Source organism: Pteropus alecto, unplaced genomic scaffold, assembly GCF_000325575.1.
Source record: "Pteropus alecto unplaced genomic scaffold, ASM32557v1 scaffold288, whole genome shotgun sequence".
NCBI classification, from domain to species: Eukaryota; Metazoa; Chordata; class Mammalia; order Chiroptera; family Pteropodidae; genus Pteropus; species Pteropus alecto.
In genome coordinates, this window is record NW_006442124.1 from 3,241,255 (window position 1) to 3,267,240 (window position 25,986).

General features: G+C 42.4%; 1 protein-coding gene across 2 annotated transcripts in view; it reads right to left on the minus strand.

Annotated features, from left to right (window-relative positions):
• Nucleotides 1-25,986, minus strand: part of TGFBRAP1 (transforming growth factor beta receptor associated protein 1) — a 51,150-nt gene that overhangs the window by 9,445 nt on the left and 15,719 nt on the right. For both annotated transcript variants that reach the window (XM_006920793.3, XM_025039094.1), the window contains exons 3-8: nucleotides 17,080-17,274; nucleotides 14,811-14,965; nucleotides 8,046-8,128; nucleotides 4,548-4,889; nucleotides 2,817-2,874; nucleotides 836-979 (exon numbers count right to left, since the gene is read on the minus strand). In XM_006920793.3, coding sequence (XP_006920855.1) covers nucleotides 836-979; nucleotides 2,817-2,874; nucleotides 4,548-4,889; nucleotides 8,046-8,128; nucleotides 14,811-14,965; nucleotides 17,080-17,274 — 977 coding nt within the window. The remainder of the gene's footprint in view (nucleotides 1-835; nucleotides 980-2,816; nucleotides 2,875-4,547; nucleotides 4,890-8,045; nucleotides 8,129-14,810; nucleotides 14,966-17,079; nucleotides 17,275-25,986) is intronic.

A 25,986-nucleotide genomic window follows, 5' to 3' on the forward strand; every position in this document is an offset into this window, starting at 1 on the left:
TATCAGGGACAAAGGATTCTGTGCCTGATGTGATGTTATCATCCACTAGCACTGGGAAGTGACCAAAGCTTTCAACAGCATCGGATCTGCATTGCAGGGGCGCGTGAGCACCTTCAGGGCAAGCTGTCCATGCATGTGCATAGAGGCAAAGTAAAGATGGAGTAAAACGTACATGAAGCACACGGGCTCTGACCTCCCAGTTACAACAGCCCCATGGAGAATATTTTCCAACTCAGATTTTAGAACAGTGAATGCGACACACAGAGACTCGACATTTATGACCAAGGTCCTGCCAGGAAGCTACTGTGTCCCTCCAAGGGAAGCCAAAGAAATGGAGACGTTTTTAACAGTGAGAACGGAAATGCTCCCTCACTCCCAGTCATCTCTGGGGCTTCTCTCCCTCCATCCTAAGCATGATACACAGGGCATCGGTTTGCCTGGTGTGGCCCAGGCCTGGTGCCCAGCCCTGCATGGCAACCATCTGATCCTGCTCCAGCCCATAGAGAACAGAAGTGCCAGACTTAGGGGTGGCGGTTCACAAACACACGTTTTTAAGATGTTAAGAATGGGGCCCGGCTATGCTTCTTGCTTTTCTACAAAAGTGGTCTGTCCCAGTCAGGATGCTGAACAGTGTGTCTCAGAAGCACCGAAACCTCAAACTTTCCTAAAAGCTGGGATTCAGATGGCTTGAAGGGACATTTTAAAGGAGCAAAGAAAGCAGATAGAGAGGCTGAAGCGTAGTTTTATCAACTGCATAGTTTTATCAGCTTTTTTCAGGGTTTTATCTGTTTCTACCAGCCCCCTCCCCAAGAGAATACACTTATGAAGCACAAACCTCCTCACTCTTCTGTAAGACCCAGTCGGCATACTTCCACACTAGTTCTTGGTTGGAGCTGTAGGTAAGGAAATCAACGACATACTCGTACAGGTCTGCGCGAGTCAAGTCGTGGATGGCCCCATTCACGATGTTCACCCACAGCTGGAGAGGAGCAGCAATAAAACGGACAGCAGGTCACATACCCTTTAGTCAGCCGAGAAAGGGCACATGTTTACGTACTTGGCCTTTTGATACTTAAAAGTAGTAGGACAGAATTTAAATGCTTAAATCAATTTTAATTTTTTTTCAGAGAACTAAAGAAATGTGGAAGACATGGCCCAAGAAATAGAGAAAATAAAGCACCAGATTCTTTTTCTTTCCTTTTTAATGATATCACAGTAACACAAATAGTAAAGATAATGTATAGGAAGAGGTGGGTGTATTAAAAACGTTTCTTTGTGAAATAAACAAAACGATTACTGAAAACATCTCACCACAGGAGAAATTCACCTACATCCATCAACTAGGCTGTTTCCACCTTCTCTATCACAGGATTTCTTGATTTTGAAGTCCTTTGCGACTGTGATAGTCAAATACTTTGCTTTTAAAGACTTTAGTGATTCTGTCCCCTAGTGTTCTGATGTTCTTTTACACATGGGCTCAAAGTAATCAAAGGCCTAGTAATCAAAGGCCTCTGCCATTCATACAGAAGCTTCCCTGCAGTGTTAGCTGAAGCTTACTTTCAGAACCCCAGAATGAGATGGTATCACAAGGGAGGCAGAGGAGATGGAGGCTGCACTTCTGAACTGCATCACCAGCAAGAAGCCCACGAAACAGGGCAGGCAGCATAAACTCTGCAATTCTGGTATCAGCACATCAACACTGTTTATGGTACGAGTTTCTTCAGCACCGAACGCCCCAAACCAAATCACACATACATTGAAATGTGTCATTTTTTAAAAATAGAATTCTGCCATATATGGAGATTTCTTTCATATTATTTCAATTTTGCAAATCTTTATATATACTTCTGCTAATATTATTATACTTGCATTAAGCTGCAATTCTTAGAATTATATGATGTAAAAAGTAAAAGTTTTATCTTTCACATCCAAATCTACTCATAGCCATTGGGTGCCTGTTGATGGAAACCCATTTTTTAAAACCAATTTTACAATGATGTTACTATAATGATTTAACTAAATACATGTGTGGCTTTGCCAGTCACAAAGTTGACTTTGGCTTGGTAAGTACTGAGGATAGTCTTTGCCGTTCACAAAACAAAACAAAATGAAACAACAGGCACATGAGGAAGGCACGATAAAAATGGTACCAGCATATGACAACTAACAGATGGAAGACAGTCTCCTGAGAATGAGATAAAATCAGTCACATGTCAGGTGCACGACAAGAGACAAGACTAACCTCAGGATCATGTCCATTCAGGCTTGGCATCCCCGCCAGGGCCACCTAGAACACTGGTTCAAATCCCAGCTCTACTAACGACCAGTGGGATGACCCCGGCTAAGTGACAAGCCTTGATCAGCTTTAGTTTTGTCGCAGATGACATGGGGATAATAACTGATCCAGCTCACTGGCAACAGTTATTGTCATTAACAGTTATTAATATCATAAATGTATTAACATTAATGGGAAATTATAAACAAACTGTTTGTTAGTCCCAGTTTTAACTTTCTGATAAGGCAGAGACGTCCTATGCCTTGTGCCGCAATAAGAAATCATATTTTTATTTCTTAGATTTTCAAAAACTCAATCTTGAAAATGTTCTTTACAGAGATGTAAGGACAAAGAAAAAATAAACTCATGGCCAACATTTCTCAAGAAATTCATTTTCTAAAAACAGTATTAATTTTGTCCTGTAACAAAGGTTATAGATCAGGCAGAAGTGGCCTCTATCACTTTGTGATTTAATTTTTAAGTAACACTAAGTTAAACAGTACTGATCTTTACATTAAGGCTAAAATGCTTTTGAACTAACCTCCACTGCAGCCGCATCCTGGTTATTATAATGATAGAGCAGTCCGAGTGCAAAGTACCTGGAAGAAAACAGTGTGGTGAATGACCCTGGTACCCACCACCTCCTGTAGGCAGCACCACCATAGCAACACCCCTTGACCCTTTCCCACCCCTCCTCCCTGGCCCATATTCTTTTCAACTCAGAGTTCAATAACAAATTTCGAACAACAAAAGGATCTTCGTTTCTGATTATTTACTTATGCTATTAAAATGCGTGCCCTATCAATCTCCAAAAAGGGTCATATTAAAGCCCAAGATCAGCTGACAAATAAAACTGTGATTATACTACCAGAACTCACATTTGGAATTACCTTATGATGCGCATCAAATGTTATATAATTTCATCTCTCTTCAGTTGGCTATTATTAACCCAACATTAAAAGACCACTCAGAAGGTATGTTGTCTGAGCTATTATTGAAAGAAGGGGTAAGGAGTCTGGACAAAACAGCAATAAAGGACAGCAGTATCCAGGCATCGCAGAGAAGGGAACGTCAGAGGGAGCCCTGGGCAAGGCCACCCAGAGTTCAAGGACATGAGTTTCAATTCCGGCTTCATTGCTTATGACCTATATGACCTTGATCAAGTAGATTACCTTCCTTGGGCCTCCGTTTCCTCATTTATAAGTGGTAAAGGATTAGCAATGACGTTGGAATTGCCTGGGCAGTGAGCCGTCCCCACTCTCTCAAGTTGTGCAAGTATGTCCTACTCCTGGCCCTCCTCCTTCCCAACAGGTGACCCAGGGAGTGTCGGATTTCTTCCTGCAAAGAGCAAACTCTCAAGACATCAAACTGTTTGCTGAGACCCTTCTCTTTTCCTTTACGTTTCAGAAAGTCACACTGACTCCCCGGATCCTAACATCCCAAGTCGTTACCATGAGGCGTCAGTGCATTTTCCTGTTCGGCGTCTGAATGGGATCAGGCGATGTAACCGCCATAGTCCCTGCAGGGTTTCTTCAGTACTTTCGCCAATCCAAATACATAACAAAAATCATAGACAAAGACTCTTATTGCTTAATGGAGTTCAAGGTCACCCAACATTTTTTTAAAGAAAGAACCCTGAGGCTCCGAAAGTTTTGACCACCTGCCCACCTGCCCTGGAGGAGGAAGCTGCCGACTCTGATCGAGTCCGTCACTGCAGTTTAACTGCCCTGGTGCGTAAAGCATGGGGCGGCCGCCTACCAACTCATGCACATAATGAAGACAGAGTTTTAAGCTGTAACCTTTTATTAACAAGATCAAGAAGCTCCCTCATCCCCTTATCTATTTATCCACATGTCTGTCTATCTGCTCAATTTGGTCATCAGTGGCTAAGTGCCCTGTTAATTGTACCCATGTACATGTGGTGTCGTCCGCATGTGAACCCCAGATGGAATGTGGAGGAAACGTAAGAATCACTTCATTTACTAACAAGGCCTGGGACTAGCTCTATTCTCTATCGTTAAAGAGTTAAAGGTATGAGAGTTAATGTCCGCCCCCCCTACCCCCCGCTCCCAGACCCTCCAGTTGGTCTGCAGACCATTTTGAGGGTGAGGTAACCTTGGGAGCGCTGGCTTGTCACTCTGATTTCAAGGTAGTCCTTTGATCAGTCTCTTGGGAACTGAAACACATGGGTTCCATCAACTTCATGTCTCTCCACTGGGCGGGGAAGGGCCAGGCATGAGCCCCTGGTTGAGCACGGGAAGCAAACACTCACTTTTTGTGCTTTTCCAGCCAGGCAGCGCTGTCTATCAGGAGACAGGAGTTCTCAGTGACCAGGAGGTCCAGTAGGCTGTCATGATCGGCTTCTGCGTACAGCTTCAGCAAGGCTGTGTCAATATCTTCTTTGTAGCCGTTGGCTACTTCTGTGCTGCGGACTTCGTTCAAGTAGCTCATGAGGAAGCGCTTGCACTTGGCCATCTTCTCCTGGTCCCCCTGGGTCAGCTGGTTCAGGTCTGCATACTCGTGAAGAGGAGGGTGAGACCGTGTGAATGAAGAGGAGGTGGGCAACAGGAAGGGGTAGAGAGAGATCAGCTCCCGGACGTCAAGCTGGCCGCTTCTGCAATTACAGTGTCAAACTAAATGAAGCAAAAAGAGAGAGAGAGTACACATAGGCACACAAAACAACACTGAAGGGGTGTGCACGTCCGCACACGTCAACAGTGAGCTGGGTATCTGGGTGTGCACGCCAGACTGACCATCCTCATCGATAAGTGTGGCAGAGCACTACTGAACTGTGTGCCGCTCCAATTCCAAAACAGAGTGAGGGCACCATGGTGAAAGACAAGTGCACAATCAGTGTGAAAGCGGAATATCAAAACGTCTGGACACTAAGTCAGCACTGGGCTCCCTGGACACCAGGGCAAAGAAACTCAAAGGAAGCAAAACATCACCATCTGATCAAAGGCAGATTACAGTCCTTCTGAAACCAATGTTTTCCCTGGCACTAAATTATAGACAGATTGATTGAATAGTCCATAAAGAAGGGACTTTATAGGAACATAACTTACAATTTCCTCATCAATGATCTTGTAACAGAAGACACAGAGCATCCATGTGGCCATTTCTGGAATGACTATTGATAGCGTTTCAGAGCTTAAAGTTAGCCTGCAATTCAAACGGCTGGCACAGTGTCCTAACCTCATAAGGCCCAGGAGGTCATATCTACTGAGGTCCCATCTCTCCTTCCCTGCTGGTCCCTCTTGCACGTCCTCCCTCCAGCCCGCTGTCCTGTCTACAATCACAACTGTTAATGGCAGCACCACCGAGCTGAGGATCTCAACCCCGGTACAGGCTCAGACCCGCCTGTGGGAACTATCCTGAGCAAACAGAGCAGGAGCCTCCAGCAGACACACCAAATAGAAGGCTCTGAGGCAGAGCCCGGGGTCTGCACCTTCTGCATCTGCCTCTCTTTACGCTCTCTTGTCTCTGCCCCACTCTCCCGGCTTCTTGCCACTAGTCTCCTTTCCACCCTGCTCTTAACCTGCCCCTTACCCTGTCCTCACTCTGTGGTTCCTTACTATCCACAGGATACAGTTCTTAGCATGGTACTCCAGACCCTGCCCGAACTGACCCGAAGCACATGACAGCTGCTGTTTCCCGTGTCTCTCTCCCGCACTCCAGCACTCAGCGCCCATCACTCTTCCCCCCTGTTCCCACATTTCATGCTTCTTAGCCTTCGCTGTCACTGTTCCCTTTGCCAAGAGCAGCTGGTTTGCAATGGGAAGCAGTTTTGCTCCCTGGGGGATATTTGGCGACTATGCAGACACTTTTGTCAGACCTGGAGGGCACCATTGGCACCTAGTGGGTAGAGGCCAGGGTTGCTGCTACATGTCCGACAGTACACGAGAGAGCTCACCTAACAAAGGATCACTTATGCTCAAATGCCAACAGTGCCACAGCTGAGAAACCCTGGCCTAAGGTATGATTCCTGATTTGGGAAACTTCTCATCATTTAAGGTCCAGGACAAATCCCAATATAAGTCTGTGTTCAACGCTCCCACCTCAAACCACTCACACTGCAGAGCGGGCATGTGCACCGAGCAGGGGTGCTGTCCTACCCTTTCATCCTAGCTCTCATGCTCAGGCCAAATCTGCTCAATGGAAGAAGGGTTGGCTCTGACTGGATATAAGGACAGGCCACATAACTCCCGGAAGACTAGACACACAGCATATGTCTCCACGACACGGATGGTAAATAGGTTCTATCTTGGATGCCAACCACGATGAGTTGGCAGTTGTGGCTTCTAGCATCGGACTGAATAGGAGTCTGAGGCAAGTCCCTGATCAATGGGAAAAAAAAAAAAATCATGAGTTATTAGCAATGTCCACCAATGGCACTGAAAGGGAAAGTGGTATCATGTTTATCTTAGGAGCATCCCTTCAAATATCAATTTCTCAGTCACACTTTTGACTAAAGCTGAGCAGCAGTCAAGTTAAAGTTTATCTCTCTTAAGAGTGTGACATATGAAGTACCAGATCCTTGTACGAACAACTGACAGGCCCTACATTTATTCTCTTACAAAGTTACTGACCACTTAGCTCTTCAAATTAACCTGTGAGAAGAAGATGTACTGGGAGACACCCATGACCCAAGTGCGGAGGCCTTCGACATTGCAGGGATAAGACAAGATATGACAGAAAAGAGCCTCAGTTCAAAGGGACAAAGAATCTATTTAATCCTGATGCTTCTGATCTTTCCATGAACAGATGGTAACAGTACGGAGAACTTGCTTAAGTAAAAGTTCTACAGGGCATCATGATCCAATACATAATTCCTTCTTGACTCAGAAATCTCTTCTCTACAACCAGTTTTGTGACAGAGCAAGAGGCAGGAGCTGCGGTGGGTGTCAGTGTGGCCCGGGCCATGTGGCAAATACCCTCCAGAACAGAGGGTGGACAGCAAGCTGCAGGGTGGTGTCCTGCTCCGCTTGTTACATCTCTTATCTTTTAGATGGCTCCAAACTGTGCAGAATCTATGCTAGTCAGACATTTTGAAAACATTCCATAGGCAATGCTTTTGTAGGATGCTTAAGACTATCAAGGCACGTTTAACCTAATCTGCCAGGCGTGCTGAGCCAGCATGTTCACAACCACTGCCTCGCTGAGTACGCCAGCCTGAGAGGACATGCAGCTGGGAAAATGGGTATGACAGCAAAGGCGTGTGACGCAGGCATGGGTGAGGGGGGTGGAGGAGAGGGCGAGACGGCCCTGGGTGCAGGGTTACTCATAGTGCCAGGGGAGCTCTGTAAGAGAAAGACAGCTTCCTGGGAGAGCTAACCATCAATGGGCCATCTACAAAGTCTTTAGAAGACAATTCGTTTTCATAAGTCTTCCCAGAAGCACCTGCTCTTTTTCTAAACTCATAGCTTCTGGTAAAATCTCGAGAAAAGGAAAAATGAACAAGAGTATTTTCCTAAAAATCCTTCGCATGTTATCAAATTCACTCTCTAGAATTCCCGCTCCTCTCTTCCCTGGACTGTCATGATGGCCCCCATGCTCTTTAAGATAAAGGACAGTTAAACTAAGGCTGAGGGGGGAGGAGGAGACAAGGCATGAGCACCAGTGGCGTCTGCTATTATAAACAGGCCTCACCATTCTCACCAGAAGCACAGTCTAACCACAGCTGCACCTCCCATCACAGCATCGCAGCTGGAAGGGAGGTTCTGACCACAGAGGGACACTTCGAAGTCTTGCTACCAACACCTCAAATTACCTGAAGAGCTCTTTAGCTTCCAGGAACTGAAGTTGTGCAAACTGTATAAAACCCGCCTGCTGCAGAATCCTTCTGTACATTACCTGTAAAGAAAGACAGGTTTAATCTCTTACAGATACCCTGAAACCATCACAATAGGGAGAAACTGAATTTCTAATCATAACCCAAACTAAATGCTTATTATGATGAAGAAATTTGAAGTCACAAGGTAAAGAAAAAATAATGCATATATGAAATTAGTTTCAATATATACAAATATATATGTGTGTGTGTGTTTGTGTATATATGTAAATCAACCTTTCTTTCTTAAAACGAAGTTTTCTTTTTAACTATTCCTGCTTCTTCATGGATGCTTCTTTATGAACCCCAGTCCTTCCCAACGCATTCCTTATCTTCTGCTCTCCTCCTCATAAACTCGCAGGTGTCAATATTTCTGACAGTCCAGAAGCTGTTCAGCCTTCTTCCGCTCGACGGGAATTGGCACGTCACGGCAGCATTTCTGAGTGTCCCTCAGAGCACAAGGCCGTACCATTTAATATATTAATAGATAGACAAATAAGCTTTTCCAAGTAACACTGGAGAAGTGCTGTGTATTCTCTCTCCTGCGGGTGATGCACAACCCACACGAACACGTGACACCTGGGAATCCTTGTAATAAAGGTACCAGCTTGTCTTTGCTTAATTCAGTACTACCCAAACTTTCTCGACCACAGAGCCCCTTTGTTCTTATGACACTCAGTAACAGCAAAACACACTTTAGGAAGTTGTCTTGTGGTGACTTTAATTCCACCCCCTACACCTCCAATATGGCCCAGTTTGGTCACTGTTCAAGTTTTGTCCATCCTTTGTCTGAAACAGCTTTTGGACTCGTCTCTTCGCGCTATTCTTACTGGTTCCACCATCATAGCTCAGGCCCTTGTCACCTCACAGTTAAAAACTCTATGACTGCAGTTCCTTCACCTTCCAGTCCATCATGCTGTTCTGGAAGCCACATGTTCCTTGAAGGCAGGGCACATACGTTATCCACATACACTAGTACTCCACAGTCCTGGCATAGTCTTTGCCGTCTGGTAAGTGCTTATTGATCTGAAGAAATATCTGATCAATTTTTGTGACACTCCATTTTCATTGTCATTTATTATCCCCATTTACAAATAAGAACATTCTGCTCAAAGATGTTAAGTTGTTGGCTCAAAGTCACTAAAGTAATAAGTGGTTGAGCCAGGATTTAAAACCAGATGTTTCTGATTCTAGAGCCCAATTCTTTCCACTCACTGATTTACCCAGTGCGCAGCAGGCAGGTAACACCACTGAAGAAACGAGCAGAGTGCACACGGTTGGCACCTGAAGGCTGTCACTCCTGTTCCCCATTGCTCTATAAAGAGTTCTCAAAAGCATAGCATTTCATGCCTGTGCCCACGGAAATTCCTTTAGAGAAGTCAGAAAAGGCAGGCTGCCTTTCCACTTTTCTGCTCACCACCTGCCTTTATCTTCCTTCCCCGATACCAGCCACTTCTGACTCCAAACTGGCTTATTTATACTGCCCAACATTAAGCAGCCAGGAGTGGGCCAAAGTTCTGTTGTGGGGGAATGCCAGTTCTATTTCCAAAAGTAGAAATAAAGGTCACCACTTAGCAAAAAGGATAGAGAGGACCCATCAGCTGCAGTAGAAAAATTCTCAATCACATCCAGGCTTGTTGATGAGAAATCACCTGAATAACAATTTATTCCTCATGGCAGGATTTAGAAGTCATATACTCTACCCCTAAGGGGATATAAAAACTACTTTTGCTAATACTCCCAATCCCCAAGAATATGGGGGTTATTTTCTGTATTCTAGTCTGGGAATGCCATATGTAGACTTGGAAAAAGCATACAAAGAGATTCCTTCATCCTGGACATAAGCACCTTGATGCTGAAACCATGGATGATATAGAGAACACCAATGAACTTGACCTACACACATTTGATAAGAAATTTTACCAAGCACAACCAATTCTTGCTTCTCTGACAGTGACTGTCTCCTTTCCAGACTGTCCACTCTGACTGATAACTCCTCCTGCTCAGGTGATGCTGAGCTACAAAACACGGAGCCAGGTCGGCCAGCAGGAAAAGGACAAGAAGAATGCCTCCATGAGGAGAAAGGACAGGAAAGTCTGTTTAGCTCCCCAGCACCAGAGCTAACTCACCAATGGAATCTTCAGCTTTCTTTTTACCTTGTTAGTTTGTCCTTCAGTGTAAGGTGGCTATAAATTCCTGGGTGGAGAGAGGAAATTAGACCTCTAAGTGGTGCCACTCCATATCTACTCTGCACAAAGGCAGAGGGCCCAACACCGGCCAGGAGAAGAGGTCGCATGTGTTCTGGGAGCAACACGAAACTGAAGTCAGAATGTATGTTTTTAGTATCATGTTTCTGAATTGAGATTTCTGATTTTTGTGACTTGTGGAACTGGAAATTTTGTGAAACAGAAGATTCTATTTTAAAGATTTCTAAACCTACTTTCAAGGCTGCATTGTATTGTCTAAGTTAAATGTCATACAAGGGCTTCTGGAAAGAACAGTCCTTTCTAGCACTAAATTCAAGTGTATCTTGTTTATGGCTCTTCCTTAAAATGCACTGCTTAAATGAAATGTCGAACTGCTCAACGAATGGATTATTCAGCTTTAAAAAGAAAAGAAATTCTGACACACGCTACAAGGGTGAACCTTTAGGATGTTATGCTGGGCGAATAAGCCAGACATGAAAGGACAAAGACTGTATGATTCCACTTATACGAGGTCCCTAGAGTACTTACATTCGGAGAGACAGAAAGTAGAATGGTGGCTGCCAGGGGCTGGGGGAGGAGAGATGGGAAGTTAGTGTGAAATGGAGACAGGGCTTCCATTTGGGAAGATGAAGCAATTCTGGAGAAGGATGACGGTGATGGTTGCACTACAATGTGCATGTATAGAATGCCACTGAACTGTACACTTAAAAATGGTTAAGATGGTAAATTTCGTTACTCTTGACGTGGAACTAACAATTAAGATTCAGGTTGCAATGCCCTAAAACACCAAGAGGACTTGAGACATAAGGTATATAAGTATCATTCCTGGAAAATAAGTACAGCCAACATTTCCAACAAAAATTGGTATGAATGTTATACTTTTAACTGTATTCATAACTTTCCCTCTAATGAATACTTTGGTTTTTTTTTTTAACTTATTGAAAAACTCTTACTTAGTTATTTCCTAAATAGAAATAACTTTCTCAAAATGTATTAGGTGAACTATGACATTCTCCTTTTAAAAAGGCAATCCATCGTGACTGAATAAATTTGGAAACAGATGTGTGTATGTGTAAATGTTGATATGTAAATATATATAATGTACCTACATGCTGTGTATCTATATGTGCATGTATTTATATAATACACAGATACATCACATATAAAATAATGCATTTTACATATATTCTCTCTTGAGAATTCACAGAAGGATAACAAAAATATAATATGTGCTATATGCCCTTTTATGGATCACAATAACTTTTAGTATATTAAAGGCCTTAAGAATTTCTCCAATTAAGAAACTCAATTAATTTATATGTGTAAAACAGAACCGTTTCCCTCTCTGCACCTGTAACCATCTGAGAGTGCGGGCTCAGTGAAACTCGAGCTGGGAAGGCCTGTTCGGGAAGGAAGCCGTGCAATGGACACATGCAGGGCAGGAAAAGTGGTCAGTTCCAAAGGTGAGGATGGTGAAGGCCAGCAGGAGCAGAGAGAGGTAAGAAAAGAGGGAGGATGCATAATACAATTTACCAAAATAGTGGTCCAAACTCTTGAGAAAGAAACACTAGGAAACAGTAACACTGGCTGCTTTTAGGAGGAAAAATGATGTCCTGTACACTTAAGAATGGTTAAGATAATAAATTTTATGTTATGTGTATTTTACCACAAGTGAAAAACAAACAAACAAACAATTGAGATAGAAACCAAAAACTCACTGAAAACATTTATAACAATACTAAGTGACAAGGCATGCCCACAAACCGAAAAGTACGAGCTACTGGGGACAAACCAACAACTCCAGGACCTGCGTGGTATTAGAAACTGTGGGAAGAAGTGCAGAGAGGAAAAAGGGGCCATGAGGCCATGACAGCTAGAAGCCAGCATCCTCAAATTGCTATCAGGAACCACTAGAAAGCTTGGCAGGGCATTCGAGACTAGCAGTGGAAAGTGGAAGGGGACTTCTCGGGCTCCAATTTGCTGGTAAGTGTCAACCCTGAGAAACTGGACTTTAAAGACAAAGTCTTTTAGGCATTCAAACAAAATGACCAAGTCGTTACAAGAAAAAAAAATTCAGACCCTCATTAGATTTTTGATTAGAAACGCTTTATGCCAAAAGATAATGATGGAACTTATTTAAGTTTTTCATTGAAAGATAACGTGAGTCAGAGATTTTATATCCAGCCAAACCTGCCTTCAAGTATAAAAGCTGCAGATAAACTGTTATCAATATGTAAAAACTCGAGGGCAGTGTTCCCGGATGCCGCTCCTGAAATACCTGCCAGAGGACTGCTTCAGAAAGCCACCTGACTGGAAGGTCAGCAACATAAAATTTGTTGGTGAGCATTCAAAACACATTTGCCTATAGAACTAAGACTGATCAATATCAGGGAGACAGTATAGTATGTGATGACTATGGGCTCTGAAAAAGAGGAGGCAATACAACTATTGAAAAAACAGAGTGGGGAGATTACATAAAAAGTACAATACACTTGCCGACTGCCTTATGAGTATATTACTTTAATGTGAATACCGGGGAAAAGAAGGAAAAGGGAAAAATAAGGTTACTAGCTAATTTCAAATATTGCTCCAACTGGGGAACCAACAAACAAGAGTCCCCCCTCCCCCAGCAGAAAAAAAAAGAAAAGAAAAAAAGAAAACCAAAGGACTTTTATGAAGTTAATACTATTACGGTAACCACTAGACCAAAAATACTGACGGTCACACCAAAAAAAGACAGAGAAGGCGGAAGAGAGGTTGAGGGAGGGAGAAAACATTAGGGTAAAAGGAGAGAAGGAATTTAGGCTTCACTGAGTATACGGCTTTGCTTTGTTGATTGGACTTCTGAATTATGTAAATACTTTACATAATTATAAAACAAAATTTAAAAAGCAATTCCTATAAAACAAAAGTCAAATGAAAACAAATGACACATATAAGGGAGGCTTTGATATCATTCAGGCCAAATAGGATAAGGGTCTGCACACCAGCAGAAAAATGGGCACTGAGAATAACGGCTGAATTCGAGATCATTCTGAGGGTGTGTTTCCAGGGCTGGATACATCTGTTTCCAGTAACAGAGAGAAGGCAGAGAGCATGTTAGAAAGGAAAAAGCTCCCACTGAGCCAGCAAATTAAAGAGCATGACTCCTAACATTCTCTGCTATTGACTGCATATTTCTACTCTCAGCAAAAAGAGAGGAGAAAGAGCCAAAGGTAGACAAAGAACATTGAAAGCATCTTTAAAAAAGTTACACACTTAAAGTGTGCACGTGTGTTTACAAGGAGGGGGCACCCCAACATGTGGCCCATCTAGACATCCAACCTGTCCACGGACAGCAGCTCATGGGGCTCCATGTTACAGGAGCAGAGAGGAGCTGAGAGCAAGCCGGGCAGAGGCAGGTCTCACACCCCACTGTGGTCTGATCCCAGAAGCACCTTCTCGGTATGGCCACCAGACCAGCCTAAGGGGTAAGGAAAACGCTGCTCTCAGCACCACGGGCTCTGAACGAAGGATTTCTTCTTTTTGCTTTTGCTGCCCCCTGCTGAGTGCTAATAGATAGTTCTTACTTAAAAAATTAGGAACAAAGATGAAAAGTTTTTCGGTATTTAAATATAGAAAAGATACCTTCTCTTGCACCCCATAACCGTGAAGTACATATCCGGGTTTTCACCTTCAGAATCTACCCATAGCAGCATAAAGCAACCGAGGCCAAAAACCATTATTTCATTCCACAATGATGACATAGGTGAGAATCTGATCGACTGGTAGCAAGCAAGGGGATCATTAATTCATGGGAACTTCTAAGGATCGATTTAGATATTCACAGGAAGCGTACATGCACTAATTGTTTTATTACTCTCAAATGCAGTGAGTAACCTGAACTAACCTAACAACTGGTCAGGTAGCAATTTTTAGAGAGTCTGATTTCCTCAGATCTAAGAATAATTCTTGACTATTGTATCCATTATATTTATTATACCAAGTATATTAAAGTTAGTGCTTAAGAGCATTAAAAATTTTCTCCTAAAGAAGTTAATTAGATGGATTCCTGCAACATGAGATAGTTTATCAGTATACAAAGCTTTTTCTGTAGATACTACATATCTAAACTTTTAAACTTCAACCCCTGCCCAACAAATATAAATTCTAAATCAGAAGACGAACTAACCCGATGTTACTCTTTTGGTTTATGACAACTTCGTCCCTCATTTTCTCTAATGACCCACTGAAGAAGAGAGTGGATTAGAAAGATAACTTGGTATATTAAGCATGAAAATTAAGTCAGAGTTTCAAAGCCTAACTTGGCCTCTGTGAGCAGTGTTACCTCAGTCCAGCTATCTGGCTGCTCTGCACCCTGTTTCCTTATCTGTACGATGCGGATATGCTGAGAATATTCAGTACAGATACAAAAGCAATCTGCAAAGTCTGGCACATGGCGGGGGCTGCGACATGTTCATTAAACCCGAATGTGTTCTGTGGCCGGCTAATTACGAACCTGAAATTTTTCCTTTGGAATGTTCCTCCGGGCTCCTTTTGCTAAAACCAAAGCCTCCTCCACTCTGCGGCTTGCTAGAAGATCCTGTATTTGTTTCTCCAGAGGTAATGGGACCAAGATGTAAACTCCTTTACTTGTGGCGACAATCACTCTTCCTGGGAAGAAATTTGATACTGTTGGAAAGGGGAAGAACATGCTGCCTGCAAGGAAACACACTGCTTCCCCTAAACAGGACCATGGACCTGATTTGCCGATCAATTTCATCAGGGTTGTCATAGCACAGAACTCCTACAGAAGCCATAAACTATAACGTTTCTCTTTTCTGCTTTGCAGACTTTCACATCTCAGAAAAGGGCGAATTCTTAATACTATATTTCCGAAGTTTAAAATGTGCTTTTTGCCTTTTTTTAATTTGAAAGTGCTAATAAATTTAAAATCAGTTGAGTAGATACATAATATATAGTCCAATGAGGTTGCAGAGATCAATTATGGAAAATTATCAATAAGAATTATCAAATATAAGGAAGTTTTAGAAATTTATTTTCTCTCCAAGTTAGTTTATAGGAAACTAGATTACAATGCAACATTCTGAACAATGAGACAATATTTCATATTCACCTACCATCCAAATATCGTATTCATTTCCACACAATGCTGTGAGTTAACCTGACCCGTGGCCAGCACTGTCACCCTCATTTCACTGGGGGGACTTTGCACAAGTAATCCACCCAAGAGCTGGACCTATAATCCAAGATGAGCTCCTACTACAAAGCATTTAAAGTGAGTCCTGCTCCCTTCTGGAGACACTTTTTTAAGCTGTTAGATGCTCACATGAAGCAATGAAACGATATTTTCTTTCTGTCTGAAGGATAGTTCAGTGTCAGCCATGCCTTTCTTGCCCTGGGCTTTTCTCTCCTGTGATCCATCGTTTCCACTCCAGCCCCACTGCTTAGTTTAACCCAGCCCTCGTCTCTCCTCACCTGGATTGTCATCACACTTCCTCCTGGTCTTCTTCCTGCTCTGCTCATATCTGTCTTCTATTATTACCGCCAAGGTAAGCAATTTTCCTCATACTCAGATGAGATTCTGTCCCTTCACTGCACTGGTGTCCCCTTTCCCAGGAAGCCTCCCTTGTCCCTACCTAGCAAGAGTTACTCCATTGGCCTCTAGGTATTCCTGACCCCTGTACCTGCCTCTAGCACTCAAGATCCACGGCTCCGTACCACTGCTGTGAAATGTGAAAAGGTGGGTGTCAGAGCCCCCAGCCGGAATCTGACACACTTAACATGAGGGCTGAGTTTTTGTAAGTTTATATCCCCAGCATCCAAACAGGAAGGGCAGCTAAAATTTGGTGAGCTAAAATCCTTAAATGGCAAATGCAATGCATAAATCTAGATTAGTTCTTGGTTTCAAGAAACTATCATCCAAGGCATTCTTAGGACAACTGGGGGGGATCTGAACACAGGCAGGATATTAGAGCTCATTTTCTGAGGTGTGAAAAGGACTTTATGATTATGTAGGAAAATGCTGTTATTCTTAGGATACACATGCTGAAGTATTTCAGACTAAATGTCATGATGTCTTCCACTTACTTTCAAACAGCTCAGCAAATGTTAATGAGTGGCGAATGGTGTGTGGTGGTTCACTTTGCTTTGCTACTTTTCAGTACAATTGAAAAGTTCGTAATAAAATTTGGGAGAAGTAAAATAAATCCCTCCCCTGGCTCACCACTGCACACAAGAGGAAGCCTTCCCTGAGCGCCCCGGGTCTGCTGCAGCCGCATCCCGCACCGTCCCACCCCGTGCACCACTGTCACACTGAACTGACTGCGTAGCCCGAGGTGCAGAGTTCTCTCTGGCGCAGGTTTACATGCTCTTTTCTGCCCACCTGAAGGTTCTTTCACACCGCTTCTGCTTGGCTGACTCCTACTCACTCTAAAAGGTTTGGTTTAAATACCACCTCCTTCAGGAAGCCCTCCTTTGTATTTCTAGGCAGTACTTCCTCCTCTGCTCTCCCGTTGTCCTCATTTCATTTCTATCAAGCTCTTAAACTGCTGTAGCTCTTTGTTCAAATCTCTCTCTCTCCATCGTAGGTATGTAGGAAAATTCTACAAAACGCCTGAAGTGCAGAGTCTATACAACCATCATCTGTGTATCTGCTATGCTCAGCCTAAGGTACTGTCCCTAATTGGTCCTTTATAGCATTTACAGAAGAAAAGTCATAAAAAGGTTGATCACTAAGCTTTGATAGGATTTCCGTAAACAAGTACCTTCAAAATCCTGTAGAATGTGGCCTTCTTTAAAGGGCAGAGTCTGCTTTTGCTGCTGATCCAACATGCTGTGAACTGTGATGAATTCGTCATCGAGTGCTATGACATACGGGAAGCAGATGGCAGCCCCGATCACATTCTCCGACCAGTGCACAGGGGCTCGCTGAGAAATCCCAGCAACTGTGGCGAACATGCCTAGAAAAATAGGAGGAGTTAGGTGGGTCTTCAAATAACTATGGTATTTTTTTTTCCCTGTGTCTGGATGCAGAATATCCACCCCCATATCTTCATTATATTTCAAGATAGAAAAGACAATACATTGCATGTGCGAAGAACCACACATGACTTTATTTTGTGAGAACTAGCTTCCCTAGAATGTACATCTTCTTATATTTACTTCCAATTAAAAGTGAAAGTAAACAAATGTTTACATATACCTACATGAAAGTTCATAATACATATGTCCTCGCATGTGGGGAAAAAGTTATTTTTAAACAATTTAAAAAGCTTCATAAGCTTTCTTTCATATCCAGTTTTCCAACTGGTTTGCATCTCTAAGTTACAGCTCTTCACTGTACATTAATTCAACAATGAATATTGAACACACTTATTCAAATAATTGAGCACCTGCTATGTGCCAGGCACTCTACAAGGCATCCTATTAGGAACTGTCCCTGCTCAGGGCTGAAGTATAATTTTGGATACACGTGCAGTATAATACAGATAGAACCAATTTTGCAATTCGAGACAAGAGTGCTGTGTAGTGTTTGTCAGTGATAGCTTCCATATTAGACAGTTTCTATTGTACATAAAGTACTGAACGAGCCATTTCCAAATGAGTTGTATACAGTCCATAGATTCTGGGGTTTACCAAAATTAATGCATTCACCAAGTAAAGTCAATCCATTTTAACTTAGTTTTCAAAGTAGTTGACATAAGGCACCTTTAAAAACAGCATGCAAATGATTAGATGCTACCGCAGGAGACAAGCAGTCTCCACTGCACTCAGCAGAGAAGCGAGGAGAGGGAGAGAGACAGAAGGAGACACGGGGAGTATTTTAAGATTGAAATAATGGACGGTATCTGAAATATATCATGTGAACAAAAATCCTAAACCTGTGAAATCACTGACTCTCCTAAATTTTCTGTGGTTACAAAGACTGAAAAGCACTACACTTAATCAGGTACGAAGACAGTTCTGTCCCTCTAGATTAGGCTGTTCCTGAAAATAGGTACCATGGGGGCTCTGACAGGCATGCACACCTCGCTTTCACCTGACACACTGAGGCCCTCACTGCAGAACACTGTACATAGGACACTTGCCTGGTCCTGCTGGACGCTTTGAACATTGGCTCTTGGCATGTGAATCAGCACCAGCTAAAACTCTGTCAAGATGAGACAATAAGCTTCGTGTGTGCATGTGTGTGTGCGCCTGTGTGTGAGTGTGCATGTGAGTGTGAGTGCACCTCTCGCTGCAGAGTCACAACTGCCTAACATGAACCGTTCTTCTATCTTAAGTGTGTATTTCCATTTTCTCCTTTCGTCTCCAACAATCATTACAAAAAAGACTAATAACTCAATAGAAAAATAGACAAAGGATGCGAATCAGTAAGACACAGGAGACAAAATGCAAATGACTAATTCACGAAGGTTTCCATGTTCACTAGTAATCAGGGGAACAGGAATTTAATGGGAAAAAAAGTGAAAAACCAACTTTTACTCATCAGATTGGACAAAGGTTATAGACTGGCAGTACTGAGTACTGGCATGGTGTAAGGAAATACTCTTTGGAGAATAATGTGGTCTTATCTATCAAAACTGAATATACACCTACACTTTAATTCAGTGATTCTACCTTTAAATCTATCACCAATTGATAAGTAAAAGGAAGGTCACCGTGGCATTTTAAATAATAGCATAAAATTGAGTATACTACACCAAAAGAATGTGTGACTTCTGGTGAGCTCGCCTCACACAGAAGGGAAAGCTCATTTATTGAGTATACACAAAAAGAAAAAACTATAAATCTAAATGCTGAGCATCAATTTAAATTCAGTCAACATTTGCTAGGTGCTTATTGTACGTGGAGCCCTGGGTTAGGTACCAAGAGACAGAGAGACAGAGACACATTCAAGGAACTTGCAGTAGTGAAGGGGTTAAGGAGAATATCTAAATACCACATAAGAGATAACAGCCAGCAGGAGGAAAGTGGGAAAAGTGCTGATAGGAGGTGGGTCCAGTCCAGCCAGAGCCCAGGGATCAGAGACTCCACAGGGAAGGTGACACAGAGGCTGGGCGGGGCTCTGGCAGTAAGAAGCAGGTCACGGGGAGGCAGCGGAAGGGGTGTGTGTCCCCCTAACAGGGCAGCTCCAGAAACAGGGCAAACCCTTTGTGAGGATCATAGGGTCTGAAAGTTAAGTTAGGGTCAGAGCAAGAGGCGCTGACCTGAAAATCGAGCTGAGGAGCGTGGTCCGAATTTGTTACAGGATCACAGGTGCTTTAGGAAGGCCACCTGGCAGGAGGGTACAGGCTACATTGTAGGAGGGAGAGCTCTGGATGCTAGGGGAAGCCAGGCAGCTGCCTGCCACTAGGAAGCAGGCTTTACTTAGGCTAGGGGTAGGGGTACAGCAGAGGAGGGGGATAACTTCTAGGGGGAACCTGGCTCCTTAGTGGGAGCAAGCGAGAGCATGAGTCAAAGGCTACCATGCAGCTGGTGGCCTCAGGTTAATGGGCGTGGGCTGAGAGTAAACACAGGGATCAGGGGGCAGGGCTGGGTGGGAGGCAAGGTTAACGCTTTGAGGAACTGGAGGTCACAGAGAGGACGGCCTGGAGTTCAAGTGCTTTCTCAGGGGGTAACAGCACCTTTCTTTCCTGAAGGGAGACAAATGGTTGCACGGAGCACACCAAAAGCCAGCGTAGAACACAAGATGACACGAGAGGGCACGTCTCTGCACGGCACAACCCAAGGCTGCTCCTGAAGCTGGCGAGGGCCTTCTGTTCTCATTTCTTTCCAAAGCGGATAAGGAGTCAAGGAGATCCATGGAAATGTGGAAGATGACACTGAAGTGACTCAGTGCCAAAAGGCAAGACGGACCAAGAACAGGGTCTGAGTCTGTTCCAGAGGCGGGGCAACGGGCATAACGGAAGGCACGGCACGGGACCTAGCATCCCCAACATCTCACAAGCAGAGAGGGTGGAACTAAGGTCTGAATTAACCCAACGACTGCATCACCACAGCATTCAAACCACATCGAAAAATGCTGAAGGAGCCAAACACGAGGTGCCGAGTTACGGGAATCATTAAGAATCTGAAATTAAGACAGCTTTGGAGGAGCGAACCAGGTTAGCGCACTATTGAATTTTTCATGTGTTTAGAACCAGCTGTTAAAAAGCCTACAGGGGAAAGAAAAGTGATTCAAGGTACTGGCACTGTGCCCGCCACCTTCACCCAGGAGTTTGGCAAATGCAGTTAATCCCGAGGATTCTGCTGAACTTTGGGTAAGTTCTGTATAGCACAACTCTCAGAGGACACGGACGCCAAAACGTTGTCTAGCCTTACCCTGGGAATCAATCAGGGCTACAGCACTTACCCGGGTAAGGGTGAGCCTTGCCTCACCTGAAAACTGTGTGGGGCAGACGCCCCAGCATGAATGTTCTCAAAATGAAAAGGACAGAAACCAGAGGTCAAGAACAAAGGCTTCTACATAAAGAGAAAAGCCAAAGATTTCACTAGAACAAAAGAGCAGAGCAGTAACTGGCAATTAGGGGACACAGGTCAAGCAGTATAAGGTGCCACAAATCCACTTGGGAACAGAGGACACTGTCATTCACACCCACCAACTAATTATATGCTTGCAAAATAGGTGATACAGCCTATTGTTTCTACAGTGTTGCAGGAGTGAAAATGTGACACAATTTGTAAATGGTAAAAACCTTTAAAAACTATTATTTTCAATCGCGCATCCTCTCAATATCAGTGGACCCTCTCATCTGAGCTGGGAAAGGAGCGGCCCTGTGAGGTAAGAAGTAGCCGAATTATGTATACTTTTCAAGAAGCATGATTATCACAGGATAGAGTTTAAAGTCACAATAATCAATTGTATTATGGCATTTTCAACAAAGTATGCTTAAATAGTAAAATTTAAGGCAAAAGTTAAGAGCTATTTCTTGTGACACAGGAGTGGGCTCATGTTACTTTAAAAAAAGAAAAGAAGTGGGCAAAATGACAATACATAGCTTTCAAATGTGTAAAAATCCCTTTGCATTCATTACAGTAATTTGTTTGAGCTTAATTTCTAAAGCCATATAATGACAGTGGTGGCTACTCTGTTGTATACAGAACCTATACAAGGGTGATGATGCATGAGAAAGCTAACATGTGATCTTCCAATTTGCTTACAATTGGTACGACAATTAAGAACAACAATTAAGAAGGTTGTTCTTATTTGTTCCTTTAGCATGATGTCCTTGTCATCGAGTGAGCTTGAGGAAAATGCATCTTAGATATGACTATCACTTCCTTTCAATCCTAACACTCAACCAACAAAAAGATACTGGAATCAAATGTTTCACTATAAAATCTTTATAACTAAAACAGGTATTAGCTCAGGCAAACGGACTGGAACAAAACAAGAAAGAAAGACCCAATGGCATAAAGAAACCTCGTGTACACTAAAGGCAGCCACCTAGGTCAGCAAGGAACAGGACTCTTTAATCAGTTTGTTGAGATAACTGACAGCCACGTAGAAAAGGAAAAAACTGAATCCATTACTTATCCTCTTTGCTATAAGAAATGAACCCATAATTACTAGCAGAAAAACGTGAGTGAATTTGTGTATAACCTGGAAGAGGGGAAACATCTCTAATTTGACTCAAAATCAAGAAACAATAAAAAGGTTAACACATTTGATTATACAGAAATGTTTAAGAAAAGCTTCTATGGTAAAAACTGGAAACAAATATTTGGAACATAAAACAAGACAGCAAGTTGGTATCTCGAATATACAAAGAACACCAAAATGAATGCTTAGAGAGAAGGACAGATAATCTTCATCAAAAGAAATGCAAATGGCTCTCAAATGTAGGAAAAATGTTCCATCTTGTTTATAACAGGAGAAATGCAGTTGACTACACTGAGATACCGTCTCTAAAGTACCAAACTGGCAAAACCATGCAAGTCTGACCACATATTCTACTCCCTTGGCAAAGCTGAGGCAAAACAGACACTGTCCTGCATTGCTGGGGAGGATGTAAAATGGTACAACATTCACCAAGGGGAATATGGCAATACCTAGCAAAATTCACATGCATTTACTCTTGGACTCAGCAATCCCACCCTAGAAAGCTTTTCCATAAATACACTGGAAAAATAGAAAAAGGTAAGTTCCTATTAATACTGCAGTCTGGAAAAAAAACCAAATGCCCGCCAGCAGGGGATGGACAGAATAAACTAAGGTACTGCCACACGACAGAGTAGTATGCCCTGTTAAGTAAAAATACACTGGTAAGTAAAAAAAAAAAGCCAAGACAGAGGGAGATACAAATATTTACCTATTTGTTTATTTAAAAATGAAAGGATAAAACATAAAAATAAAGGTTACCTATGGAGGAAGAAGAGAATAGGTGAAGGACACAGGATATAATATAACGATTTGGAATCCATCTGACTTGGAAACTTGTAACTATTTATATAACGAAAAATAAAATAAAGCGATTTCTAAAAGTCAAAAGTTAAATGAAGCAAATTAATCTAACTACTGTATATCCAGTTGGTGGCATAACCGTACAGAGGGGAACTCTTCCAAGTGACTTTAAAACACAGTAATGTGACTGTACATTCCTAATGGGTTATATAACCTACCATGAGGACAAAAAGAACTATGCACAATCAAACTTTTTTCAGTAATTACATTGTGGGAACAGTAGTGTCAGAACTGTTATTCTGTTCCGTGTATTGTGGGACAAGTCAAAGGAACAACTGTGTTGGATGGAATTTTGCTAAGACTTTTGGTGTGGTTGACAGGAGTTACAGGTATACAGGTAGGTGAGGTCAATAACCTGCCTTCCTGAACTGGTTCTATCAATATGATCTCATAACGATTTCATCTTTAAAAAGAAACCAACACATATTTCTGAGCTCTCTCCACTGAAGTGGCCTAGAAACAATGAATGACAAGCACCTCTAGCACCTAGACTGCGTCTCTGAACAGCAGGGGTCCTTGGGGAAATAGATGAAACCAGATCCAGGGCAGGGAATGGACCAAGTGAGCCTGGAACACCTTGTCATTCCACAAGGCAAGGAAGCTATCAAAGTTCTCGGGACATGTGACGGGGACTCAGCAGTCAATCTGAAGAAATGCCCACCAGCACAGATGGACCCAAATATGCCATATATATGTTAAAAACCATGATTCTGTATGACTTTACAAAGTCACTTCTGGAAGACAGAAGAGATCCCCTTATTGAAAACCTCATCCTGCCTTTCTTAGACAGTGTACCCGGGGGCAACCAAATAGTTAATGAGAAGTTTCTCTTCCCCAAAGCATTCCAGTTCATATATGAATGACGAAGGGACAAAAATAGAATGCTGTCATTTGACAGACCATAATGATTTAAAACGGTGGTCCCCAATCTCTTTGGCACCAAGGACCGTTGCTCCTATGAGAATCTAGTGCCTGAGGATCTGAGGTGGAGCTGAGGTGGTGATGCTAGCGCTGGGGAGCGGCTGCTAATATAGACGAAGCTCCTCTCTCTCCCTGGCCCATTGCTCACCTCCTGTTGTGCAGCCAGGTTCCTAACAGGCCAGGACCATACTGCGGCTGATGGGTTGGGCACCCTGGTTTAAAGGATCTAGGCAATCCGCATCAACAGCTACTAACATCACAAAGAGATAAAAAGAAACCATTTGACTCTGATAGAAGTCTTCTATCACTTATGAAGAAGTTTAGCCCATGCCCAAAACAAGAAGGAAAAAAGCACACTCAAATCTGATAAATCCTGCCACTTAATTATCAGTTTGCAGGAAGCACAAAGGTCAGCTTGACATATTCAACAACAGAAGGGGATAAAATGATCAAAATTCAGGCTGTGGGAAGTTAAAAGTGAAATAGTCCAATTCCATCAACAAAAATTAAAGAAAAATAAAAAGAGAAGGAGAGAGAACCTAAAGATAAGAGAAACTAAATAGATCTATCAAGCAGTTGTAACGTACAGGCCTTGTGAGAATCTGATTCAAACAAACTGAAAAATGAACATACACATACTTAAACATAAATGTATATACATATGTATTTATGTATGTCTCTATGTGTATATGTATATAATAGAAATATGACATGCTTTGATATTTGACATTAAGAAATCACTGTTAAAAATTTTAGCTATATATGGTATTGTGGTTTTCTTCTTTAAAAAATAACTTAGAACTATATACTGAAATATTTACAGGTAAAATGCTATGATGTCTGTTATTAGCATCAAAATAACTGAGGAAGGGGAGTGGTTAGGCATATAAATCAAACAAGTGGTAAGGACCTGGTAATAGCGGAGGCTGGGTGACAGGTACGTCAGATTCATTTCACTATTCTCTTTACTATATATATGTTTATATATGTTTAAATGTTTTCCATAATAAAATATTTTCATTACAATTGCTTTTTTTTTAAAAGAAAAAGTGGCTGGGTAAAAAAATTTTTTTTCCAAAAAGTGAAAATCTGAGTTATCAAGCCATGAAAAGACATGGAGGAACCTTAAGTGCATATTACTAAGTGAAGCCAATGTGAAAAGACTACACATTGTAGGATTTCAACTCACTGAAATTCTAGAAAGATCGGTGGTTGCCAGGGGTTGAGGAGGTTGGGCTGAATAGGTAGAGCACAGAGGGTTTCTAAGGCAGTGAAAATAATCTGTATGACACTGAGAACATGGGAACATGGCATCAGACATTTGTCCAAACTCACAGGATGCACAACACCAAGAGTGCACCCTAATATAAACTGTGGACTTGGGTGATAATGTGTCAGTACAGTCGTTTATTGTAACAAATGTGCCACTTTGTGGGGAGATGTTGACAGTGGGGGAGGCTGTGTGTGTTTCGGGCAGAGGGTGTTGAGAACTCTGTACTTTCTGCTCAGTTTTGCTTTGAACCTAAAACTGCTCTAATAAAGTCTGTTTTTAAAAAAGGTAAAAATCAAGAAGCGTACACCAATCAGCTCATGACCTCAATTCTTGTTATTACCAGAAAATGTCTGTACCCACCACTTTGAAATGAGATGCCGACACAAATTCTCTACGGTTAAAAGATACTGGCGTTCAGGTGCGTTCACACCCCCCCATCACCTGTGCCTCAGACATACACACGAATCCTAACGTGAACCAACCATGGCCGAGAGAAAATACATGAGTCACCAGTGACGTTAACAGCTCCGATTCTTAATTTCGATAGGGCAGTGCAGAGAATTAGGAAGTCAAGTAGCTGGCTACTAGAACCTTTCTGGTGGGATGAAATCGCAGTCAATTAAGAGAAAATCATGGACATCACAGTGAACTCTGCACATTTGAAAAAGACCTATCGGTCAGCTACCTCAACTCCTTTTTAGAATAAAGAGTAAAAGGGATCAACTGACAATCTCACCCACTTGAGGAAATCTCATCAAGAACTCACACAGATTTTTAATTTTGTAGTTATGAACTTAGAGGAATTTTCTCCCCAGAGCCATATTCAGGCTCCACACTAGCACAAAATAAAACTGGTTTTTTGACCAGTCTATTTTTGTTCCTTTAATCCCACATTCACAAAAGGATCTAATGAAATTTTAGCAAACACTGATTATGAGATTCTGTTTATATCCTGCCATGTATCCTCAATGGGGGCACACACTCTTCACGAGTATCTATTATTTCACGACT